The sequence below is a fragment of the Bufo bufo genome, chromosome 1, assembly GCF_905171765.1.
Source record: "Bufo bufo chromosome 1, aBufBuf1.1, whole genome shotgun sequence".
NCBI lineage: Eukaryota > Metazoa > Chordata > Amphibia > Anura > Bufonidae > Bufo > Bufo bufo.
In genome coordinates this window covers 17588062-17612819 of record NC_053389.1, presented here as the reverse complement: position 1 = coordinate 17612819, position 24758 = coordinate 17588062, and the positions used below count along the sequence as shown (strand labels likewise).

At 45.3% G+C, this 24758-nt stretch overlaps 1 protein-coding gene across 6 annotated transcripts in view; it reads right to left on the bottom strand.

Annotated features, from left to right (window-relative positions):
* Positions 1 to 20037, bottom strand: part of LOC120992031 (myeloid cell surface antigen CD33-like) — a 36082-nt gene extending 16045 nt beyond the window's left edge. For 5 of the 6 annotated variants that reach the window (XR_005776901.1, XM_040420795.1, XM_040420808.1 and 2 more), the window contains exons 1-3: positions 19924 to 20037; positions 7400 to 7530; positions 5609 to 5971 (exon numbers count right to left, since the gene is read on the bottom strand). Coding sequence is in view for 5 of the 6 variants with exons in the window: in XM_040420795.1 (XP_040276729.1) it covers positions 5609 to 5971; positions 7400 to 7463 (427 nt within the window). In the remaining variant the exon portion in view is untranslated. The remainder of the gene's footprint in view (positions 1 to 5608; positions 5972 to 7399; positions 7531 to 19923) is intronic. The other variant, XM_040420800.1, reaches the window with a different exon arrangement.
* Between the last annotated feature and the right edge of the window lie 4721 nt (positions 20038 to 24758).

Below are 24758 nucleotides of genomic sequence, written 5' to 3'. Positions count from 1 at the left end.
GATTTTAAAATTGAGAGATTAGTCAACATGTCCTACGGTGTAGAACATGTCTAACCCCGGGCACCACGTCAAGGTTTCTCAAGTAGCCCGGGACCAGGATTTGCTCCCCTATATATATGCACAACTGCATGTGGGTTTGAGCAGCTCCTGCTAATGCCAACCTGTCTTCTTAGTTTGTATATATAGATTCTTGGAGGTGTATAAACTCCAATTTAAATGTGCCTGTTTTCCATCTACAGGCCACATTTAGGTGCACCTGTGAGGGCTGGGACATATCAGCCAGTCTTGAGTGGGACTCGCAGACTCCTCCCTCCTCCCATTGCAAGCATGGCCACATGCTAGAGGTAACTGGTGAGCTGTTTGTGTGTCGGCCTTATGCTCCTGTAATTTGCCCACTGGCTCCTGGTATCGCCCATACGGCTCAGGTAGGAGAGTGTTAGGTGCCGGGCTACTTGAGAAACCTTGGCGTGGTGCCCGGGCTTAGACATGTTCTACACCGTAGGACATGTTGACTAATCTCTCAATTTTAAAATCAGTTTGAGGGTTTAGTAAGACCGCAGAGTGCACCTGTATTTGTTATTGTTTTGTTATATTGTTATATTAATTACAACATCCGCACTTGTTACCTTGTGTAGGATGTCTATTGTGGTACTTGTGGTTCGCCGCGGGCATCCTCCACCGTATGCATTTTGCTGGGGATTGCCATTAGCAACGGGCCACAAGTGCAGGATTTGCTCCCCTATATATATGCACAACTGCATGTGGGTTTGAGCAGCTCCTGCTAATGCCAACCTGTCTTCTTAGTTTGAGATATTTTGATAACCCTTTCCAGCTTTATGCAAGTCAACAATTCTTAATCGTAGGTCTTCTGAGAGCTCTTTTGTGCGAGGCATCATTCACATCAGGCAATGCTTCTTGTGAAAAGCAAACCCAGAACTGGTGTGTGTTTTTTATACGGCAGGGCAGCTGTAACCAACACCTCCAATCTCATCTCATTCATTAAACTCCAGTTGGCTGACACCTCACTCCAATTAGCTCTTGGAGATGTCATTAGTCTAGGGGTTCACATACTTTTTCCAAATGCACTGTGAATGTTTACATGGTGTGTTAAATAAAAACATGGTAACATTTAATTATTTGTGTGTTATTAGTTTAAGCAGACTGTGATTGTCTATTGTTGTGACTTAGATGAAGATCAGATCACATTTTATGACCAATTTGTGCTGAAATCCATATCATTTCAAAGGGTTCACATACTTTTTCTTGCAACTGTATATATACACAGAGAGTCATGGGAAAAAAACATTGTCTTTGACATACTGTATGATGAGGACATGATAAAAAAAAAGAAATCTGGAATACATCCTTAGAAGGTCTTTAATTAAATCAAACTTCAGATGAATACCTGGAAAATTACAGTGTATCATTATTTATTTTACAAAAAGTAGGCCAAAATGAAAAATTTGTGTATGAACAATAATTAATTCTTACTGCCTCCATAGGAAGAGTACTTGTCCAGGTGATCTTTAACAAACTGCAAATGGGCAGCAATATTCTTTTTTGGAGAGCAATGCTTTTCTCGTTGCAATACTGCCATGCACGTCATTGTTGGTCAGTGTCCTTCTGATGGTGCACTGATGAGAATTAACATAAGCTAATATAAGAAGCTCCATTAGTTGCTTAGAGGTTACCTCAGGTTATTTTGTGACCTTGCAGACTTTTACAAATATTGCTCTTGGTGTGACCTTTGTTGGTCAATTACTACTGAGGCAGATAATAAAGTCCTGAATTTCCTCCATTTTAGAAAGAAATTGCCTGACTGTGGATTGGTGGAGTCCAAACTCCTAGAGATATATATTTCTTAACGTTTTCCAGCCTGATGAGCATCAACAACTCTTCTTCTGAGGTCCACAGAAATCTCCTTTGTTTGCGCCATGATACACATTCACAAACATGTGTAGTGAAGATCAAACTTTGACAGAATCTGTTCTTTAAATAAACAGGTCACCCCTTCACATCTAATTGTGAAAACACCTGAATGAATTACCAGCTAATGTGAAAGGTAAGGATTAGTGTTGAGCAAATGAGTTTTGGATCATAGCTCCGAAGTCGCTTCGGTCAAATCTTTGGGGCACATTTATGAAAACCAGCATTTTAGACGCCGGTTTTAATAAACCCCATAGCTGGCAGTGGACCCGCCGGAGTTATGAAGAGGCACAGTTCTTCCGAGCTGTCTTACATTCAGATCTTTTACTATGCCTAAAACAGGCGTAGAAAATGGGAAATGAGATGGGCCTGCCGGCCTATCCCCTTCCCCGCCCATGCCACACCCACTTATTTAGACCTGGCATAAGCGGGGAAAAGTAACTACCCATTGTGCTGTAATCTGCGCCTGAAATACGCCTAATATAGGCGTATTTCAGAATAGTAAATGACCCCTTTTGTTTAAATGGTGTACTGAGATTCATCTCCGTACAGCATGCAAATGTATGGGCTCCGCCGAGGTGCAATTTGTTATCTCCGAAGTCGCGCCAGACTTCGTTGAATAACTTTGGACACCAATTATTCAGTTCGAAAACTAATTTTAAACTAATTTAGCTTTGGTACCCAGGTACCAGTAGGTGATGAAGCCAACGTCAGATCCCAGTTTTAGATTTGTTTTCAAGTTGAAAAATGGAAGTCCGAAGTAATAATGAATTCCAATGCTGTATTGAGACAGATCTCCCTACAGCATTCAAACGAAGTTTTGACTGAAGTGATTCAGATCTATGATCCGAAGCTCCCTTCGCTCAACACTAGTAAGGATGAGCGAACCAGGTCAGACCGAACTGACTTCAGTCTGAACTTTGCTATTTATCAGATGGCAGACAAACCCAAATCTTTCCGAGTTTGTTTCAGATGAATCCACTAAAATGGAGCATAGCACCATTTTAATGCACATGTCAGAGGAAAAAAAGCATTAGGGAGGAAGAAGAAGGGTTCTCACATGACCCTGAGAGGAAGTGGGGGGTTTGCGCTGATTGGCACCCAAGCCACCAGACTGCCTGGGTGAGGCAATCAGTGCTGCAGCAGGTAGCTCATCCGAGATGCCTGTTGAGTGCTGAAGCCCTTCGAGGAGACCACAAAGAATGCCAGCAGGGACAACTGTGGCATGAAGAATGTCATCCCTCTCATATTTATCTTAGAAAAGACGCTGACCTGCAGCAGGGGACCACAGAGGAAGAAAAGCAGCTAATGCATCTTGCTGTCTGCCCTATAGCTGTTGGGGACACACAGAGGGAATTTGGCAGCAAGATGAGGAAGAATAGGATGAGGAGCTGCTGCTACAAGAGAAAGAGGAGTCAGAGATGGAGGAGCAAGAGCACAATGATGAGGTTTACACTGACCAAGACACACAATCGTCTCAGTGGGAGGCAGAGCCAGAAAGAAGTCATTCCTCAGGCTCACTGGCCAGAATGACCACCTGTATACTCGCTTGCTTATGCAATGACAGGTGTATCGTTGACATCAAGCAGTCTGATGATTACAGGATAGCTATGTTTGTAGAACCTCACTAACAAGGCAAAATGAGGCAATTGTTTTCTCTGGAAGAAATGGAGGACAACTACCAGGAAACACTGTGCACAGCTTGCCACAGCTTACGGAGAGCAAATGCATTCCACCAGCGTGTCTGAAAGGGAGGCCCCCTTCTACCCCTGCAGAGTCACTCCCCTCCCTCCACCATGAGCAGCAGAAGCAGCCATTTTAGTCTCCTCAACATGATGGAGAATGTTTCCACGTGCCGCGTCTGGCTGAGCACCCAGGTTCAGGCCTACCTAAACTATGCCAGTCTTTGTCACATATCCAGTTCCCTGACCCCCACTGGCACAGCATGCTCTCCATCTTCTTTCTTGCCCTGCCTCCAGTGTTATCTCAGAGAGGGTTTTCAGCACCGCGGAGGGCGTGGTGACACCCGAACGGACCAAGTTGTCATCCGCCAGTGTCCAAAACAACACTTTTGCCAAAATGAACCAAGCCTGGATTCAGGTGTATTTTCACACTCCTCCGGCTGATTTCGATGTATAGACCTTGGCCACCTCACCTTACTGGAGGTGCCCCATCTTGCCATTCGTTCTGTCTGTCTGGCTATTATCGCTGCTGCGGCCTGTATCATGCTACTAATGCCAGTTTATGTGTATTCACTTTCCACGCGGTTGACATTTTAAAATTCTGTATGTCATTGCTTACAAATGAAAAAAAATTATAAATAAATTAAATAAATACATTTTCTCACAGTCAAGACAATGCTGGGGCCTGGATCAAGCCACTGCCACTAATGCCTGATGGTTTCCGTGTACTCACTTTCCACACAGTTGAAATGTAATAATTTTGTTTGCAGGGGCGGTGATATAACACAGTTGAAATTTGAATTTTTTTTTTGGGGGGGGGGGGGGACTGGTTATCACCTTTGAAATATTATATTATTTTTTTTGGAGGGGTTAAATTTCATGAGGTGCCATATGTACGTGATTACTGTATTAATACAGAATTTTTCTCTCAGTCCAGGCAGGCAGAATGTGATCAATAGACCTCTCCTTGCTGCTGGTGCCCATCTTGCCACTCTGTCTGTCTGTCTGCCTACCTACCATCACGCTCTGTACAGCTGCTGCCTGCATCATGCCACTAATGATACTTGCCAACCATCACGTTCCCCAAATGCACTGTTTTATTTTTATTTATTTATTTTTTATCCCATAACACTTTGTTTGTTTAAACATCATCTGCCCCAATAAGGGACAATTTTTGGAAGCTTTGCAATATGAAGACGCATGAGACATGTGCAGACACTGTGTTTTTAAATATGCTGTATGTTAACGCCGTCAAATTTATTTTATATTTACCCGCAGCTATGTATGTCAGTGTCACTTACACATAATCTACTATTGCTGTCATTGCGTTCCAGAGCTTGGGGAGGGGGAAAAAATCATAAAAAATTTACTAAAAATTGATATCATGTTTTCCTAAAAATTCTGAGTCCTAAGAGGCTAGAGGGTGTTATATACCATTTTTCAGGGCAATTGGAGCAACTTCAGTTCTGCCTGAACAGATTTGGGTCTGAACCAAACTTTTTTAAAATAAAATTGGCGAACCTAACCTGAAACATATCTCGACTGGTTCGCTTATCTCTATTGACAGGTGATATTGGATTGTTTTCCTCAATAAATAAATGACCAAGTCTAAATCTGGTGTAGTTTTAGGTCATATTTATGCAGAAATATAGACCATTCTGAACGGTTCACAAACTTTCAAGCACTGCTGTATATCTTCTCATCTTCTCTCCTGGCATCAGTTATGGTCAGGGTGCAGTCTTCAGTTCCTGGAATTCCCATCAAATAGATTTTTTTGGTTTTGTACAGCACTGGAATTATCTTTAATGGCTACATTATATTATGGACTGAGATGTTTTCAGTATACAAAGGAATTGCTGAATGTTTTTCTACTGTCAGCTGTAAAGGTGGATGACACTAAGATCCTCCTGTACCCTGACACTGGAAGTCAATTCTATAGAAATGTCCAAACTAGGAATCGCATAATATCAGATTGTTACTGCACATTCACTCACACTTACCAGTCACAGAAATGTTGGTTACTTTAGTGATATAACTAAATCTCACTCCTCCGGCTTTGTAATCTTCAAATCTGAAGAAATATACCCCCATATCTTCTCTCCTGGCATCAGTTATGGTCAGGGTGCAGTCTCCAGAATCTGGATTTCCCCTCAGACGGAAGTTTGGTTTTCGCCCAGCACTGGATTTATCATTAGTGGCTACAGTAGAAAATGAATTGAGATGTTTCCAGTATCCAGAGGAATTACTGAATGTATTTCTACCGTCAGCTGTGAAGTTACAAGGAATCGTGACGCAAAGACCCTCCTGTACTCTGACACTGGAAGCCACATCAATAGTATAGCGCATTACCTGGCCTGTGATACCTGTTGAAGCATAATGGATGACATTATTACATATCAGTTATTACATGTATCACATAAGCCACAGAGATGTTGACAGATGGGGAAGTCTTTGTTGCACAGAAAAATAGTGTGCATAGAGAGCATAAGAAGGGAAGCGTAATCCAAAAAACAAACAAAAAAGTGCAATTTTCATTTTCTGCTGCATTTTTGTAAGATATGAGTTTATTGATTTTTCATGCACAAAGGTTTCCATAACCATCTAATTTATCTAATTACCGTATTTTTCAGACTATAAGATGCTCTTTTTCGCCCTCCAAAAATGGGTGAAAAAGTGGCAGTGCATCTTATAGTCTGAATAATAATGATTATGGAAGCAGTCATTAGCAGGCAGGAGGAACCACCTCCCCTGGTCTTCTTCTGGGTCCTGTTGTGGTGTCCTGATCACGCAGAGCTGCAGAACATAGTGCGCGCCTATGTGCACTATGACCTTACTCTGTGAACGTGAGATCACAGTACACAGCGGGACCCGGAAGAAGCAATGGAGTGGCGAGTCCTAGATTTGGGGCACCACCCGGAGAAAGCGAGGTAAGTTTATTTAGTTATTTATTTAAATGTCTGTTCTTAGGTCTGATGAGGCTGGGGGGAGCGATCTGAGGTCGAGTGCGGCTGTGAGGATCCAATTAGAGGCTGATAGGGTCTGACTGGGGGTCTATTCTGAGTCTGATGGGGGCTGATCTAGGCTGTGAGGTCCAATCCGAGGCTGATTGGGGGTCTGATCTGAGTCTGATGGAGACTGGAGGGCTGATCTGAGGCTGATGGAGGCTGGGGGTCTGATGGGAGGCTGATGGAGGCTGGGGAGTGTGATCCAAGGCTGATGGAAGTTGAGGGGTCTGATTTGGGGTCTGATGAGGATTAGGGGTCTGATGAGGGTCTGATGAAGAATGGGGGTTTGATTTAGGGGTCTGCTCTGATATTTTTTTCTTATTTTTCTCCACCAAATCCTAGGTGTTTATTATTGTGTAAAAAATATGGTATGTCCCTATAGCTTCTGTCTGTAATAGCTTTTTGGGCAGACACAGCCAACACACATGCTCTAAGATCTCAAACTGCCCACAGAATGACTTCTATAGCATTCTGAGACAAAAGACCTGCCAGAATCCTGCCCCCTGATAGGCTGACAGGCTGTCTTTCTGCCTCTGAGCCAATCAGCACAAGGCCCCTCCCTCTCAGGGTCATGTGATCCTCCAACTTCATCCCTCCTATCTATTTTTGCACCATTTTTTTTTACTATAAAATGACGTGGGCGACGTTTTGCATGATTCTTCTGAAGTAAATCGCTAACATTTCGGATACGGTTGCCAGCAGAATTTGGGGAAATTTGTAGCAAATCTGATTAATTCAAAATTGATTTGCTCATCTCTATCTTAGATATCAGTATGTTAAGCTTACCTTTGCAGAAGAAAAACAAGAAAACCATGAGACTGACCCCCATGATACTGTCCTTATTGTGCATTATCTTGATATTTCAAAGAACTTCTAATTTCTTTTCTGTGTATTCATTTATAGATGTTCTGTAGATGCTGTGAAATAAATTAGACCTTAATTTATGTCTTGAAAGAACAGAAAAGTCATATCTACCCACTGTACATAATAATCTATATCTCCATCTATCTTCTCATATTTGTCTTTTAATATCTATCTCTCTACTTCTTACTTATAAAGACCATGATGTCTTCTCTAAAATCTGGACCAGATTGTGCCACTTGTTCAATCTGATAAAATCATGAATACCAATAAAATATTTTTCACCTCAAAATAATCCCCTCATAAAACCAAACTTCATCCACTTATAAATAACAAATTAGAAGAATATGCAAGAATTATATACCATACAGATTATAATGTGGAGGTGGGCAATAGGGGTGAGTGAATCCAAGATCCAAAGTCGATATCTTTCCCAATTTGGTTTTTTATGCTGTATGGAGATCTGTCTCCTTATAGCATTAAAATGTATGAGCAAGACTTTGGCCTTTGTTTCTACGACTTTAAAAACATTTTAAAACAGGAATCTGAAGTTGGTACTGATATATATATATTTGTGTAAGGGGCTTACGGTAGTACAGTGAAGAGCCCTGGGAAAGCAGGGAATGAGTGCAGTCGGTTGTGGTGTGCCGAAACCGAGGATGAGGTAGGCCTGAGAAAGAAGAGGGCCTACCCAAGGAAAAGATATGGAAGAAATGAGTTGTAAATGAGTGGAGTGGTGGGAGGGTCAAAAGCTCAGACCTCAATGATGCAGGAGCCAGGTAAGGGGAGTGCCCTAAATAGGCTGGAGGCGGACCTCAGCCCCTCCCACAAATCCAGGCAATCTGCCTTAATACTTGTGTAAGGGGCTTACGGTAGTACAGTGAAGAGCCCTGGGAAAGCAGGGAATGAGTGCAGTCGGTTGTGGTGTGCCGAAACCGAGGATGAGGTAGGCCTGAGAAAGAAGAGGGCAAAAATGGAAATAAACCAGTTTATTGTAGCCAATTGCTGTATCAATAGCTTGACCCGACATGTTTTGGAAAGCCACTCTTAACTCTTGTGTTGGATTGGGAATGTATTGCGCGTAAGCGGATGACTCCCAGCGCCCCAATTCCCTGATGACATGAGTGAGGATGTTGGCACTGGAGGCCGTGAACGTGGCTCCAATGCGAAAGGAGTGCCCTGAGTAGTTGGCTGCGTTGAGGCCTAGTTGTGTGAGGGATGACCCGGCATGGGTCATGAAGGTGGTGGTGGTGAGTACCGAACCATGTAGTTGAAGTAGCGGTTGAGAGGGTAGAACTTGTGACGCTGATTGTAAGCATCCAGGACCCTGACTGGACACCATCTGTTGTGCGTGGGGTAATATGAAATGTTGACGGGTAAGTGCTGACTATTCTTGGAGTGAGGTAAGGACAGGATGTAGTGAACCATGTGTTTTGACACGTGGGTGACAAGAAGACAAGGTGAGGTTCGGGTCGTGGAGGCTGTAGTGAATTTCCCGGAACTCAGGAATCCGTAGAAGGCCAAGTAAATGCTGTTTTGATGATGGAGTTGGTATCTGTTTCAAGAGGCGTGGCGTCCAGTAAGTCGGATAATGCTTTGAAGATATGATTGATTATGGGTAGCCTCTGGGCTGGACGTGCGGGTTCCGTTTCCTGAATCCTCTGAGTATGGATTTGATCTGGTGCGAGGACATGAAGCTGATGTTATTGGGGTGTATGATTAGCATATGATGTTGAAATGCCGGTGAGATATAGTTTGATGGTGTTGTATGACATTTGAGTTTGAGGTGGCAAAAGAAGCCAACCCCGGAAGAGACGTCATGACAAAAGGGTGCGTGATGTTGTGTTCCAACAGGAACCTGTTGAATAGTGTGAACGCTCTGTCGTATGTTCTATGTGTATTGTCTGATAGTGCTAAGTGGGACAAAGACTGGCTATGCCGCATGATGCCTTCTAATCCAGAATGAGCTGTTTGAAATGATGGAGTGATGGAGGCCGTGGGTGACGCTGATGGGAGAGCTTGATGAAATGCCTGAAATTTGACGCGAGACAGATTGTCAGCTGCCGTATTGCACACCCCCCGGGACATGGAAACAATGTAAGAAGAAATTATTGCAAGTGGCCAACCAAGGAAGTCTCCGCAGAAACCTCACGATTGTGAGAGATTTGGAACGATCCTGTTGATGAACTGGCAGGTCGTATGGTTGTCTGAATAGCACCGGACCGACATGTTTGCCCATGAATGACCCCACGCCACGGCAGCCGCCACGATGGGGTAGATCTTAAAAGTGCTGAGGCAGTGGAGAATCTCTCCAAACCCCGGACCGCAGGAGGCCAGCTGCCCCACAGCCAATCGTTCCCAAAAATGGCCGCGAAGCCTGTGGTAGATGCCGCATCTGACCAGATAGAGGGGGAAGAGTCCGACGGCTGAGGGAGAAACAAGCTCCCGCCATTCCAGGTGGACAGAAATCTCCCCCACATGCCCAGACCCGCCGCAGCGTGGGCATCCAGGGACAACCCGTGCGAGTCGTGTAGGAAAAAAGGGGGGAGGTGCAGAAGCCGTGATATAAATGAGCGACCCAGAGGTGGATGTGCATGGCAAAGATCAGGGAGCCCAGCAGGGACTGCCGTTCTTTGCGGCTGCTGGTGCTGAGTTGAAGGTAGTTGTCTATGTGGGCGAGTATGTCCTGGATCTTCCCGGATGGCAAACTGGCTTGCATTGAGGCTGAATCCAACTGGGTACCCAGGAAAGGTGATGACCGTGTCTGGCCCTTCTGTCTTCTTGGTGGCGACGGGTACCCCAGGTTCCTCCTCCGGTATTAAGTGCGCCGGGCTGACTTCTTGGTCCTCCAGGCTAACGGTCGACGTGATCACTGGCAATCCGGCCGGTGACGCTGCCGGTGGTGGCCCTGCCAGGGAGAGGGTCGCGGTGACCGATTCCAACCTGGCGTTGACTTTAGACATGGAAGACATTTAGAGAGGACAGCATGGTATGTATATCCCCTGTGCTGGACTGGCTAGGTCCTTCCCCTGCCTCCCTGTTATCGATTGGTGTGCGCAGCAGCCGGAAAAGCTCTGCTCTCCTCGCCGTGGCGGGGAAGGGAACAAGCCGTCACCTTAACTCCGTCGTTATGCGCGGGATTGTCCAGGATCTGATGGGTGCTGGACTGGCTAGACCGTCTCCCTGGGTAGCAGTGTCGGATCTAGCAGGGGTGCCAGGTAGAGAGAAGTTCTCTATCCCTTCCAGAGACATGGTAAAACAAAACAGTTGATTAGCTTGGGGAAACACAGGATCGTGCTGGCAAGCTAGCTAGGCCGAATGGCGAAAAAATTATACTTGCATGGTGACAGATGAGGCCCTGCTAATTTGCCAAGCGGCTTGAGAGGCTCTACCTATGATTTGGCGCGAGGGGTTAATGAGGCCACTTGTGGTAGTGGCAGGAGCGTTGGCCTCTCGGTGACTGTAAGACAGGACTAGGGGAAGGGAGTGACAGGTGAGGCCCTCTCTATGCAACACGCGAGGCGGCTTACTAACGAGGTGGCGCGTTGGGCGGGTGCCTCTGTACGTTTAAGGCGGGGTGTCGGCCTCGCGGGACCACTAACTGCTGGCGAAGCCAAGAAGGGGGTAACCTAGTGGGATGATGGTGCCCCTAAAGTCAGCACACTGACCCTAACGGGATCATTCGAAATGTAAGGAAGACTTTTGTTAAATGAGCAGGTGAACGTACCTGGTGGTAAGAAAAAATTCTCCGGATACACGGTAGTGCAAAATACAATATAGGTTGACCGCCTGAAAAAGGGGGAGGGTACACATAAAATAGTGTGATGAAATGTGACAATGTACATGGTACATATGCATGACCCGGAGGATCATGACGGTTGTTCATGAAATGATAGCTTGCGCCTGGTGTGAGAAGAGACCAGCGCGTGGCGCATGGCCATGCACAAGTGGGAATGTGCGTTTTGCAATCCAATGGAACGTATAGGTCTGTGTCCTTTAATTCTGTTTTTTTTTTTTTTTTTTTTAGTAACGGGACCATCCGAAATGTAAGGAGAAAATCGTTTAAGAGCAGGTGTACGTACCTGGTAACAGAAAGTAGTATGACGAGAGTGGACTGTGGTATAAACATTAGCATGACCCGAGAGGATCATAACGTGAATATGCAATAATGCAGCGCCTGTGTGGGTGATGTGCGAAATGAGGCCTGTGATTTATTACGTGGCGGAGCGTGTGATCGTGCGGACTGTACGGATTTCCCGTTTTTTTTTTTTTTTTTTATGGTGGAACGTGTGGCCATGGACTATATGGCGGGTTTCCCTTTATATATATATATATATATATATTTTTTTTTTTATTATTTATTTATTTATTTTTATTTATTTATTTATTTTGTGACCCTGGGGCAAAGTGGTGGGTTTATGTTTATGTGTGGGGGCTGTTTTTTTTTTTTTTTTTTTTTGGATGACCAGACGATAACTCCTCCCCCCCAGTGCTTCCATTATTGATTGATTTATTTATTTATTTATTTTTATTTTTTTATTTTTTTTTTTTTTCTCTGATGACCCATCCGGAGGGTAGATCATCGTTAACAAAAAGGTGAAGAACCCCTTTGAGACAGTCACTTGCCGGTGAGTGCGTATGGGAAATTATGCCCTTCCAGCCAGACGAGTATTTATAAGATCATGCATGATTTTGGACAGGAGGGCCTGGCTCATGATCTTCCATGTTTATTCCTAAGGTGTTAGATGGCGTTTCCCTTTCTTTTATTGGGGCTGCTGGGGTGTGTATGACTGGAGGGGCGTGCTGGAAGGCTCCCCTGCCGTCCGACGGCGGCCCCCCGCAACAGATGCGGCGCGCACGGCCGCCGGGATACCGCGCACGCGCCGACGGAATCGCCGCGCATGCGCAGAACCCCGGCCGCGCACGCACAGACCAGGCACCAGGACGCGGCCGGGCGCTATCGGCCGCGCGGCAGGAGGAGCGGTAACCAGGCAGGCGGTGGTGGGGAGGGGATGTCAGGGCAGCGGTGAGCCCAGTGGAGGTGAAATGAATGGGGGGTGTGCAGGTTGCACCGCCGCTGGCCCCCGTGACTGCGCACGTAAATGACCGGGGGGGGGGCATGAACGTGTAGGTGAAGTGAAAGTGAATCATGTGGAACATACTTGGAAGATTTGTGACTGTTTGTGAGGAGTGACATTTGGAGCATGTGAAATGAAAGCCATTTATTTGTGAACCCATTCGTCCGGAGTCCCCCCTACGGCCGCCGGGACACCGCGCATGCGCCGACGAAATCGCCGCTCATGCGCAGAACCCCGGCCGCGCATGCGCATACCAGGCCCCGGGACGCGGCCGGGCACCATAGGCCGCGCGGCAGGAGGAGCGGCAACAGGCAGGAGGTGGTGGGGAGGGGATGTCTGAAGCAGCGTGCGTGCGAGGGTGTGAGCAGTGTGGCCCTTTCAGCTGCGCAAGGTCATGTGAGCAAGTGTGTGATTTTTTTTTTTTGGGCCCTGCTGTGACATGAAAGGGGGGGGGGGCCATGAATGTAAGTGAGTTGCAGGGTGGTTTGCTGAACTGGAATGGGAGGAAACCCAGGAACAATAACCTGGGCTGGCTTGCTGCAGGGTGGTGACTGGAGTAGGGCTGCTGTGTGGTCGTGTCCCTTGTGCCTCGTAAAAGGCACGACAGACATGAAATGCAAGTGACTTGTGAGCGAGAAACCGTGACATGAGTGAAATGATTGTGAAATGGAATGGTACAGGGGCAGGCACCGGGACGCGGCCGGCAGGAGGAGCGGCGGAACAGGAAGGAGGCGGTGGGGAGGGGATGCTTGTGGCGGTATGCCCAGTGGAGGCGGACATGAATGGAGGGTGTACCAGGTGCACATGAACATGAGTAGGGAGGGGGGGGGGGCATGAATGTGGATGATGTGGGGTGATATGAACTGACCCAGAAATGGGGAATGAGCCCGGAACCACCAGTGCTGACTGGAGTGTTAGTACTGTGGGAAGACGCCCGAATAAGACATGAGAGAAATGAGATGCCGGTGATTGATGCGAGAAGCCGTGACATTGGTGCAGCGTATATGAGATGAAACAAACCGAAATGGGGGATTAACCCAGGAACCATTGGCCGCCTGCTGCAGAGCTGTTGACCAGAATGGTGGTATGGTTGTGAACAAATTGTGCATGAACAGGCGTGACAGAAATGAATACAGGTGACTTGTATGAAAAATCCGTGACATTGGTGCGCGTTTGATGAATGAAATGAACCGGTACAGGGGGCAACCGCGCGCCCCGGCTGTACCGTATGGATGACTCAGAAAACCACTGCCCGCATGCCGCAGGGGTGTTGACCGGAGTGGTGATACGGTGCAGATAACTTATGCATGAACAAGACATGACAGAAATGAAATGCTGGTGACTTGTGCGAGAAAGCCGTGACATTAGTGCAGCGTTTGGTGAAATGAAATGAACAGAAATGGGGGATTGCCCAAGAAAACGACTGCATGCTTGTCGCAGGGGGGCCGACCGGAATAGTGGTACGGTGTGGACAAATTGAGCATGAACAAGGCGTGACAGAAAAGAAATACTGGTGATTTGTACGAGAAAACAGTGACATTGGTGCAGCGTTTGGTGAAATGAATTGAACCAGTACAGGGGGCAACCGTGAGGCCCCGGCTGCACCGTATGGATGACTCGCAGTCTAACGGGCAAACGTGACCCACAGTGAACCGAGTGAAGCCGGAAAAAATAGAACCGAAATGCTCCAAATCCAAAACGGATGGCAACGAAAACTCCCAGAAATCCAGCGACTCGTAGGTAACTCTCCAGGGACTCCACAAGCGACCTCCTCTCTCAAAAGCTCAGACCTCAATGATGCAGGAGCCAGGTAAGGGGAGTGCCCTAAATAGGCTGGAGGCGGACCTCAGCCCCTCCCACAAATCCAGGCAATCTGCCTTAATACATATATTATTTTATTATAAGCCTATTTTATTTCCGGATTCAGAATTCACTGTACAACTCCCTTTAAAAATAGACAAACCGCCTGAGATAAATAAACCAGAGCAAACTGCATCCGTATGTCCGTTCCGTAGCCCCGCCAAAAAAAATTAACATGTCCTAGTCTTGTTCGTTTTAGGTATTGTTACAAGGGATCCACAAAAAGAAAAGAAAGGATGGCATACGGACCGCAAAACACATACGGTCGTGTGCATGTAGCCTTAGAAAGAGGATGTTATGTAATGTGTGATATCTGATTTACATTTTTTTTCATTACACATGGGAAAAAAAAAACTTTAATCCTTGTACATGTCTCAGGGTCCATTCACACGTCCGCAAAATGGGTCTGCATCCGTTCCGCAATGTTGCGGAACGGGTGCAGACCCATTCATTTTCAATGGGTCCAGAATGTGCTGTCCGCATCCGCATTTGCGGATCCGCACTTCCGCATCCGTGCTTCCGTTTCCGCAAAAAAATAGAACATGTCCTATTCTTGTCCGCAATTGCGGACAAGATTAGGCATTTTCTATTATAGTGCCGGTGATGTGCGGTCCGCAAATTGCGGAATGCACATTGCCGGTGTCCGTGTTTAGCGGATCCGCAATTTGCGGATCCGCAAAACACTTACGGACGTGTGAATGGACCCTCATTTAATCTTAGAGTCCATTCACACGTCCGTAAGTGTTTTGCAGATCCGCAAATTGCGGATCCACAAAACACGGACACCGGCAATGTGCATTCCGCTATTTGTTTGGCGGAAACGGAAGCACAGATGCGGAAGTGCGGATCCGCAAATGCGGATGCGGACAGCACATTCCGGCCCCATTGAAAATAAATGGGTCCGCACCCGTTCCGCAAAATTGTGGAATGGATGCGGACCCATTTTGTGGACGTGTGAATGGAGCCATAACCATTGTATACAGTATGTCTTAGGCCTCTTTCACATGATCTTTTTTTTTTCTGTTTACGGGCCGTTTTTTGAGTTTCGTATACGGTCCGTATACGGAACCATTCATTTCAATGGTTCCGCAAAAAAAACAGAATGTACTCCGTATGTATTCCGTTTCCCTTTTTCCGTTCCTATGAAAGATAGAACATGTCCTATTATTGCCCGCAAATCACGTTCCGTGGCTCCATTCTAGTCAATGGGTCCACAAAAAAAACAGAGCACATACAGAAATGCATTCGTATGTCTTCCGTATCTGTTCTGTTTTTGCGGAACCATCTATTGACGATATACACTGCTTAAAAAAATAAAGGGAACACAAAAATAACACATCCTAGATCTGAGTTAATTAAATATTCTTCTGAAATACTTTGTTCTTTACATAGTTGAATGTGCTGACAACAAAATCACACAAAAAAAAAAAATGGAAATCAAATTTTTTAACCCATGGAGGTCTGGATTTGGAGTCACCCTCAAAATTAAAGTGGAAAAACACACTACAGGCTGATCCAACTTTGATGTAATGTCCTTAAAACAAGTCAACATGAGGCTCAGTAGTGTGTGTGGCCTCCACGTGCCTGTATGACCTCCCTACAACTCCTGTGCATGCTCCTGATGAGGTGGTGGACGGTCTCCTGAGGGATCTCCTCCCAGACCTGGACTAAAGCATCTGCCAACTCCTGGACAGTCTGTGGTGCAACGTGACGTTGGTGGATAGAGCGAGACATGATGTCCCAGATGTGCTCAATTGGATTCAGGTCTGGGGAACGGGCGGGCCAGTCCATAGCATCAATGCCTTCGTCTTGCAGGAACTGCTGACACACTCCAGCCACATGAGGTCTAGCATTGTCTTGCATTAGGAGGAACCCAGGGCCAACCGCACCAGCATATGGTCTCACAAGGGGTCTGAGGATCTCATCTCGGTACCTAATGGCAGTCAGGCTACCTCTGGCGAGCACATGGAGGGCTGTGCGGCCCTCCAAAGAAATGCCACCCCACACCATTACTGACCCAATGCCAAACCGGTCATGCTGGAGGATGTTGCAGGCAGCAGAACGTTCTCCACGGCGTCTCCAGACTCTGTCACGTCTGTCACATGTGCTCAGTGTGAACCTGCTTTCAACTGTGAAGAGCACAGGGCGCCAGTGGCGAATTTGCCAATCTTGGTGTTTTCTGGCAAATGCCAAACGTCCTGCATGGTGTTGGGCTGTAAGCACAACCCCCACCTGTGGACGTCGGACCCTCATATCACCCTCATGGAGTCTGTTTCTGACCGTTTGAGCAGACACATGCACATTTGTGGCCTGCTGGAGGTCATTTTGCAGGGCTCTGGCAGTGCTCCTCCTGTTCCTCCTTGCACAAAGGCGGAGGTAGCGGTCCTGCTGCTGGGTTGTTGCCCTCCTACGGCCTCCTCCACGTCTCCTGATGTACTGGCCTGTCTCCTGGTAGCGCCTCCATGCTCTGGACACTACGCTGACAGACACAGCAAACCTTCTTGCCACAGCTCGCATTGATGTGCCATCCTGGATAAGCTGCACTACCTGAGCCACTTGTGTGGGTTGTAGACTCCGTCTCATGCTACCACTAGAGTGAAAGCACCGGCAGCATTCAAAAGTGACCAAAACATCAGCCAGGAAGCATAGGAACTGAGAAGTGGTCTGTGGTCACCACCTGCAGAACCACTCCTTTATTGGGGGTGTCTTGCTAATTGCCTATAATTTCCACCTGTTGTCTATCCCATTTGCACAACAGCATGTGAAATTGATTGTCACTCAGTGTTGCTTCCTAAGTGGACAGTTTGATTTCACAGAAGTGTGATTGACTTGGAGTTACATTGTGTTGTTTAAGTGTTCCCTTTATTTTTTTGAGCAGTGTATTTTATGCCCAGCCCAATTTTTGCTATGTAATTACTGTATACTGTATATGCCATATGGAAAATCGGAACGGAAAAATGGAACAGAAACAGAATCAAAACGGAAACAAAAAACCGAACAACTGATCCGTGAAAAACAGACTGCAAATCACTGAAAGAGCCATACGGTCGTGTGAAAGATGACTTATAGTATCTTAGTAATGAATATATGCAGTATTTAAAGGCAGCAGACTGATGTTCACATGAGAACCAGAGCAACTATACATTGGATGATGGATTTAACGATGAACAAACTATTGATGAATTTGATTTGGTTACTTCGCTGAATTTTCCCCAAAAACTGCCTTGAGACGAATTACTTTGTCACGAAACATAATTCTTTGTGACTAGTGGGTGCAATGACAGGGATCTCTGTTGCGCTGCCCCAATACCTCCCCCCCCCCCCCCCCCCCGCGTGATTGTGTCCCTCAGATGCAGTGTTCATAGCTAATCATGGCATCTCATAGCAATAATACAGTGTAAAAAATTTTAATTTTTTTTATAAAATCATATATACCCTCATCCATTTGTTCGTGAAGAGCAGGCCACCTTCATCTTGATTGAAGATCTAGAACAAAATCTCACATGGCCCGTGAGTTGAGTCATAAGTCACCACGCACGAGTTTTGTGTGAGATCTTCAATCAAGATGGCGGCAGCCATCTCTTCCCGTATGTGGAAAGTATGATTTTTTTTTCTTTTTATTGCCGCCATTTCAGGGAAAATCGATTTGCTACCACAAAGCACGAGGAGTTTCGGCTTGACTGGAAATCAAATTTTAACTGAAATTCGGATCAAATTCCACTTTGTCCGGATCAATTTGCTCAACACTTGTCACGATCAGTGTGGGGGGGGGGAAACTCCACACTAAACACACGAGGGAAGGGGAACAGTAACTGGGCCTGGAAATTAGGGGAGGAACAGGTCACCTCCTAAACAATCCAAATCCGGGCCCTAACTACCTATTAATATGAATAGACCTTGAAGGTAGTAATATTCATATGCTGTATACCTAGGCCCTTATAGCCCTATAAGGCCCTGGAATGAGGTTAGGACCAGAAACAACCCATTCCTCCCCAGATGGACGAATGGAAGTCTCTGTCTCAGTCCCAGATACAAACAACAGGGAATATAACAAACATAATACAATAAGATAAGACATACTTAGCTGAAAGTAGAAAACTGGCAACTCCAGAAGCACCACAGAGTACAACCGATCAGCTAGTTAGAAGGTAGGAAGAAATTCTATAAACCGCACCTCCAAGAGTGAGAAGCTGCTACTTATGGGAAAGGTGATTTACCAACAAGCAAAACCTGAAGCAAAGGGTGTGGCATTCACCAAAACACCGACACAACTAGATCCACAGGGAATTTGTCAATTTAACCCACGAGTTGCCAGTCTCTCTGATCTCCTGGTACCTGCGACGGGAACGTCCGTGACAACACTAGACTTAAAGGGGTTTTGCACTTTGTTTAAACTGATGATCTATCCTCTGGATAGATCATCAGCATCTGATCGGCGGGGGTCCGACACCCGGGACCCCCGCCGATCAGATGTTTGAGTAGGCAGCGGCGCTCCAGCAGCGCCGCGGCCTTCTAACTGTTTACTGCAGGCCCAGTGACGTCACGACTAGTATCACTGGCCTGGGCGCGGCTAAGCTCCGTTCCCTTGAATGGAGCTTAGCCCCGCCCCAAGCCAGTTGATACAAGTCGTGACGTCACTCGGCCAGCGGTAAACAGTAAGAAGGCCGCGGCGCTGCTGGAGCGCCGCTGCCTTCTCAAACAGCTGATCGGCGGGGGTCCCGGGTGTCGGACCCCCGCCGATCAGAAGCTGATGATCTATCCAGAGGATAGATCATCAGTTTAAACAAAGTGCAGAACCCCTTTAACATTTGGGCTGGGATTGGGCATCCAGCATTTATTGTGCAGTTGGTGCCACTCTTATATCAGTTAGTGAAATAACCTCTTCTTTAACCCTATGAATGCTTGAAAAATGACTGTAGATTCACTTTAGATTATTTGTGATCCCATTTTTCTTTCAAGGGTGCATTCACACGACCGTGCTGTATTTTGAGGTATGCAAATTGCAGATCCACAAAACACGGATACCGGCCAGCGCTATATACAAAAAATGCCTATTCTTGTCGGCGATAGCGGACAAGAATAGGACATGATCTATATTCTTTGCTGTGGCCATGGAACAACGGATACGGACAACACAAGGTATGCTGTCCACATCTTTTGTGGCCCTGTTGAAATGAATGAGTACACACCTATTCTGCAAAATTGGGAACGGATGCGGACCCATTCATACGGTCGTGTGAATGAGCCCTAACCATGAGGCTTCCAGAGCTGCCTGGTTACTTTTTACCTCCCAATGTCTCATATAATTAACATGAACTGCCAAGATGATCTCATGTCTTTTGTCTTGAACGGCTTGACAAATGCTCATAAGACATTACATATGTAACATTGATTTAATATCAGCTCGGAAAGACCTGTGTAATATATAATATAACCGAGCACAAACACCCAGAAAGATAATACAAGATGCAATAATCTCTTATTATTAATATTAATCCGCAGGATACTCACAGATCTCACTCCTCGCACTTCTGTTCTCCACAACTTCTCCTTTCTGCTATTTCCACATTAGGAACAGGATGGTAACAATCCTATTGCCACAGTCTTCATTTCTCAACATTCCCACCAGTCTAATGATGAACTTTTGGCACGCTGCTGTTTTATATTCTATGCATATTTTCATCTCTTAGTGACCAGCCTGATTTTGGCCTTAAAGGAGTTGTCTCACTACAGCAAACAGTATTTATAATGTAGACACAGTTATTACAAGGCACTTATTAATGTACATCATACTTTTTTAAAATAGTAAGCAAAAAGCAGCAAATCACCATGTGGAATAATTGGATAGTGCGGGTCATTACGGATGCAGTGATATCAAATATATGGAGGGGATTTTATTTTATTTATTTTTTTTCAATTGAAAGGCATTTTTTCAGTTGAAAAATTGTGCATTTTTTTTACGCTTTTTTTAATTTAACCCCTTCAGGATCCTTCCATTATTCACCTTAAGGACCAGGCTGTTTTTTGGAAATTGTCAATTTATGTGGTAATAACTTTGGGATGCTTTTACTTATCCAAGCCATTCTGAGATTGTTTTCTTGTGACACATTGTACTTCATGATAGTGGTAAATTTTAGTAAGTATTTTTCATTTTTATTTAAAAAAATACCAAATTTACAAAAAATTGGAAAAATTTGCAACTTTCCAAACTTCAATTTCTCTGCTTTTAAAACAGATAGTGATGTGATGCTTGTCTTATCCCAGATGTGCAGTATATTAGAGGGTTTTTTCACCCCAGTAACCAAAAAGATGTATTTCTGGCCTAAATGTGACAATCACTTATGCTTGTCTTATCCCAGATGTGCACTATATTAGAGGGTTTTTTCACCCCTGTAACCAAAAAGTCGTATTTCTGACTTAAATGTGACAGTCACTTATGCTTGTCTAATCCCAGATGTGCAGTATATTAGAGGGTTTTTTCACCCCAGTAACCAAAAAGCCGTATTTCTGGCCTAAATGTGACAGTCACTTATGCATGTGTAATCCCAGATGTGCAATATATTAGAGGGTTTTTTCACCACAGTATGCCAAAGCCGTATTTCTAGCCTAAATATGACACTCACTTATGCTTGTCTTATCCCAGATGTGCAATATATTAGAGGGTTTTTTCACCCCAGTAACCAAAAGATGTATTTCTGGCCTAAATGTGACAGTCACTTATGCACGTCTTATCCCAGATGTGCAGTATATTAGAGGGTTTTTTCACCCCAGTAACCAAAAAGATGTATTTCTGGCCTAAATGTGAGTCACTTATGCATGTGTAATCCCAGATGTGCAGTATATTAGAGGCTTTTTTCACCCCAGTAACCAAAAAGCCGTATTTTTGGCCTAAATGTGACAGTCACTTATGCATGTGTAATCCCAGATGTGCACTATATTTAACAGATGTATTTTTTTAACCCCAGTAAGCAAAAAGCTGTATTTCTGGACTTGCAGATAGCCTGTGCTGGTGCACTATCGTTGCATAAAATGGCTGCCGATTATGTATTGATATTGACTAACTGAAGAAAAAAAAGTTCGTTTTCAGTAGTAGTTGGCTCATGGCAGGCTTAAAACAATTGTGCACTGCACCCACAAAACACATTTGCTGTAGATCGCTGAGTACAAAAAACTGTTCTTGATTTCTCCCTGATCTCTCCCTCACAGCAGCTGCAGCCTCTCCCTAAACTAATCCGAGCATAGTGATGGGCGGCGCTACGTGACTCCAGCTTAAATAGTGGCTGGGTCACATGCTGCAGTTGGCCAATCACAGCCATGCCAATAGTAGGCATGGCTCTGATGGCCTTTTGGGGCAAGTAGTATGACGCTTGTTGATTGCTTTGCAGCCCTTCAAAAAGCGCCATAAAAACCCGAACTTTTACGTAAAAGTTCGGGTTCGGGTCCGGGTGCCGAAAACCCTAAAGTTCAGTACGAACCCGAACTTTACAGTTCGGGTTCGCTCAACTCTACCCATGACACATCCATCAGGTGGGACAGGACAGCTAATTGAAACGTTTCAGCACATGGACACACCCCACCCTATAAAAGAACCTGCCATTTTACATTCAGTCTTTTGCCAGTGTAGGGAGAGGTTGCTGTGTGGAGCAAGGACAGGCTGTTAGGGACACCACACGCTAGCTAATAGGGCCACAAAAGTCCTTTTAAGGACTGGTTTAGATGTGCTTTTGATAGGTGTGATACACAGAGGGGTGTAATATACTTATAATATACTTTCTAACATAGAAATTCTATTATAGTGCATTTGTATTGTGCAGCAGTTGTGTGCGGTTCTGCTGCGATACCGCAGCTATACAGAGGGACAAGCACTATTGGAACAACTAATTGCAAAGGGTGTGATATACCTGTTCCCCCCCAAAAAAAACTGACTGAGGGGTGTGATATACCTATAATATACTTCTAACATAGAAATGATCATATAGTGCATTTGTATTGTGCAGCAGTTGTGTGCGGTACATCACTGCTCAGCTGGCCAATATCCAATTGCTCAGACCCCACACACATACAACTGCAATACAATCCGATCTTATAACGGTAACATTGAATCTAATATTTCCCCTTCAAAGATTTAAATAATTTTTGCTGTGTTATTGATGACATTATTTTCAATACATGTAGTTAAAAAATTTGGGATTATATGCTTGCATCTTTATCCTGCAGCGCATTTTGGAGCAGGGATATGATCGGACCCGGGTCCAGGATGATAAAAAAAAGATTGTCCGTGATATAAAGAAGGAGCTACGGAGGAAGTGTAGGGGGAGGCATACTGAGCTGGCCATAATGAAGCACTGGTCCGATATGAAGAGGAGGCACATTAGATGGATCAGTGAGATCCGTGACCGCACATGCCCAGGTACAATGCTTACATTACTTTTGTTTCTCTCGCCAACACGCTGTAATTTATATATATACAGTTATGCAAATAAGTATTTCATACCTTTACAAATAATTACTTAGTTCCTGGTGTGACACGTAGCAAATCAGCCAGTTACATTATACATCTCTACCTCACTGTGAGTGTGTATATATATATATATATATATATATTTATATATTTATACACGCAGCGAGGTACAGATGTATGATGTAACCGGCTGATTTCGTACGTTTCACACAGACATAAATATATATACACGTGTGTGTGTATATATACTGTAGGAAATAGCTCTGATAGGCAGGATTGGCCGGCGTGCGGACAATCAGAGACAGTGACACACAGGGTTAAGTCCAAAAAAGTTCCACTTTATTGTGGTTTCAGCAGCAAACAAAGGACTTTACATTTCAGGCAAACAAAAACAAATCCTGCTTGTCTGAGCACTACCTAGACAGTGTTTCCCTAACTGTCTTATACCTGGTACTGTCAGCCCTGAAGTTCTTCTGACATCAAGTGTAACACCCCAGAGTTGTGTTACTACACTCTTCTACCCCACTACTATCTACTAGGAGCTGTTATATTGTCATCTGATGAGATTTTGATTATGTCTTCACAATTGTGCATGTAAAACCTATGTTACATACAATGTTTCCTGTAATTTTACAGGTCCACCAGCAGGTGGCAGCATCATTGGTAGAGATAGTTTTAATGTTATGGCCGTTCAGAGTGGAACAATCCTGTTCTATTCTGCCCCCCTGCTGAAGAGAAGTGGAGGTTTCGAGCTTCCTGCAGCAAGGAAGGAAAAAAACCGTCAGATTGTAACGGTCACGTACACACACACACAGGAAGGAGGATAGTGACCACTGCGCTCCACCCTCACCCCTGGCCTTGCCTACTTGTCTCACTAGTCCTGATGACAGGGGACAACTGGACGGCAGTCCCTAACTTAGGATACGTGCGGGAAGGACAGACAAGACAAATAACGGATAGTGAACGGACCGGGTCAAAACCAAGAGCACAACACAGTACAGAGGGATAAGCAAAGAATGATCAGGAGAAGCCGGGGTCATAAATACCAGGAGAGTAGAGAAGTACCAAAGGAGTCCGCAAAGAATAGTCAGGTGGAAGCCGAGGTCAAAATACCAGGAGGGATGCGCAGTACAGGAGGAGCAGGCAAAGGATTGTCAGGGAACAGGATCAGGTAAGTATACAGGTATCCAACAAACGCCAGGAACCTAAATTAACAGGCAACCTGTGGCCAGCAGGCTGCCTGTATTTATAGTGGGGAGTGAGGGTCATGTGACGTGGCCAGCGTCACATGACCGGCAGACCGACCAGTTGAGCCCCGAGTGATCGGCTCGGCGCTCAAGGCAGACCTAGGAGCAGAGAGCCTCCCAGCTAGCAAAGCCGCCCTGGGAACAAGGTCAAACACAGATCCTCGCTCCCGAAGCTAAGCAGCAGGTCTGCGGCTGATGGGAGACCGAGTGCACCTTCGGCACCGCGTTACAGTACCCCCCCTTTTACGAGGGGCCACCGGACCCAAGACTTCAGGCGATGGCCTTTCAGGGTGTTCTAAATGAAATTTTCGAACAAGTCTAGAAGCATGAACCTCCCTGGCAGGTACCCAAGATCTCTCTTCAGGTCCATACCCCTTCCAGTGAATCAGGTACTGCAAGGAATTATGCACTGTTGTGCCTTTTCATAGGTAAATGCATTGATATCCAATTTATTCTAGTCAAGATGGATGTTCATTGCCTTTAAGAGCCATGCTCGACTATAGTTATAATTTTGTATGTATTGAGTAGGCCAAATTAAGGTCACACAAAGGTTTATACTCTTCAGTGTTATCCTTCTCATGAATATACCAGTCTGAGAAGAGGCCTCCTTGTTTACTTTTAAATTTATGACGGGAGAT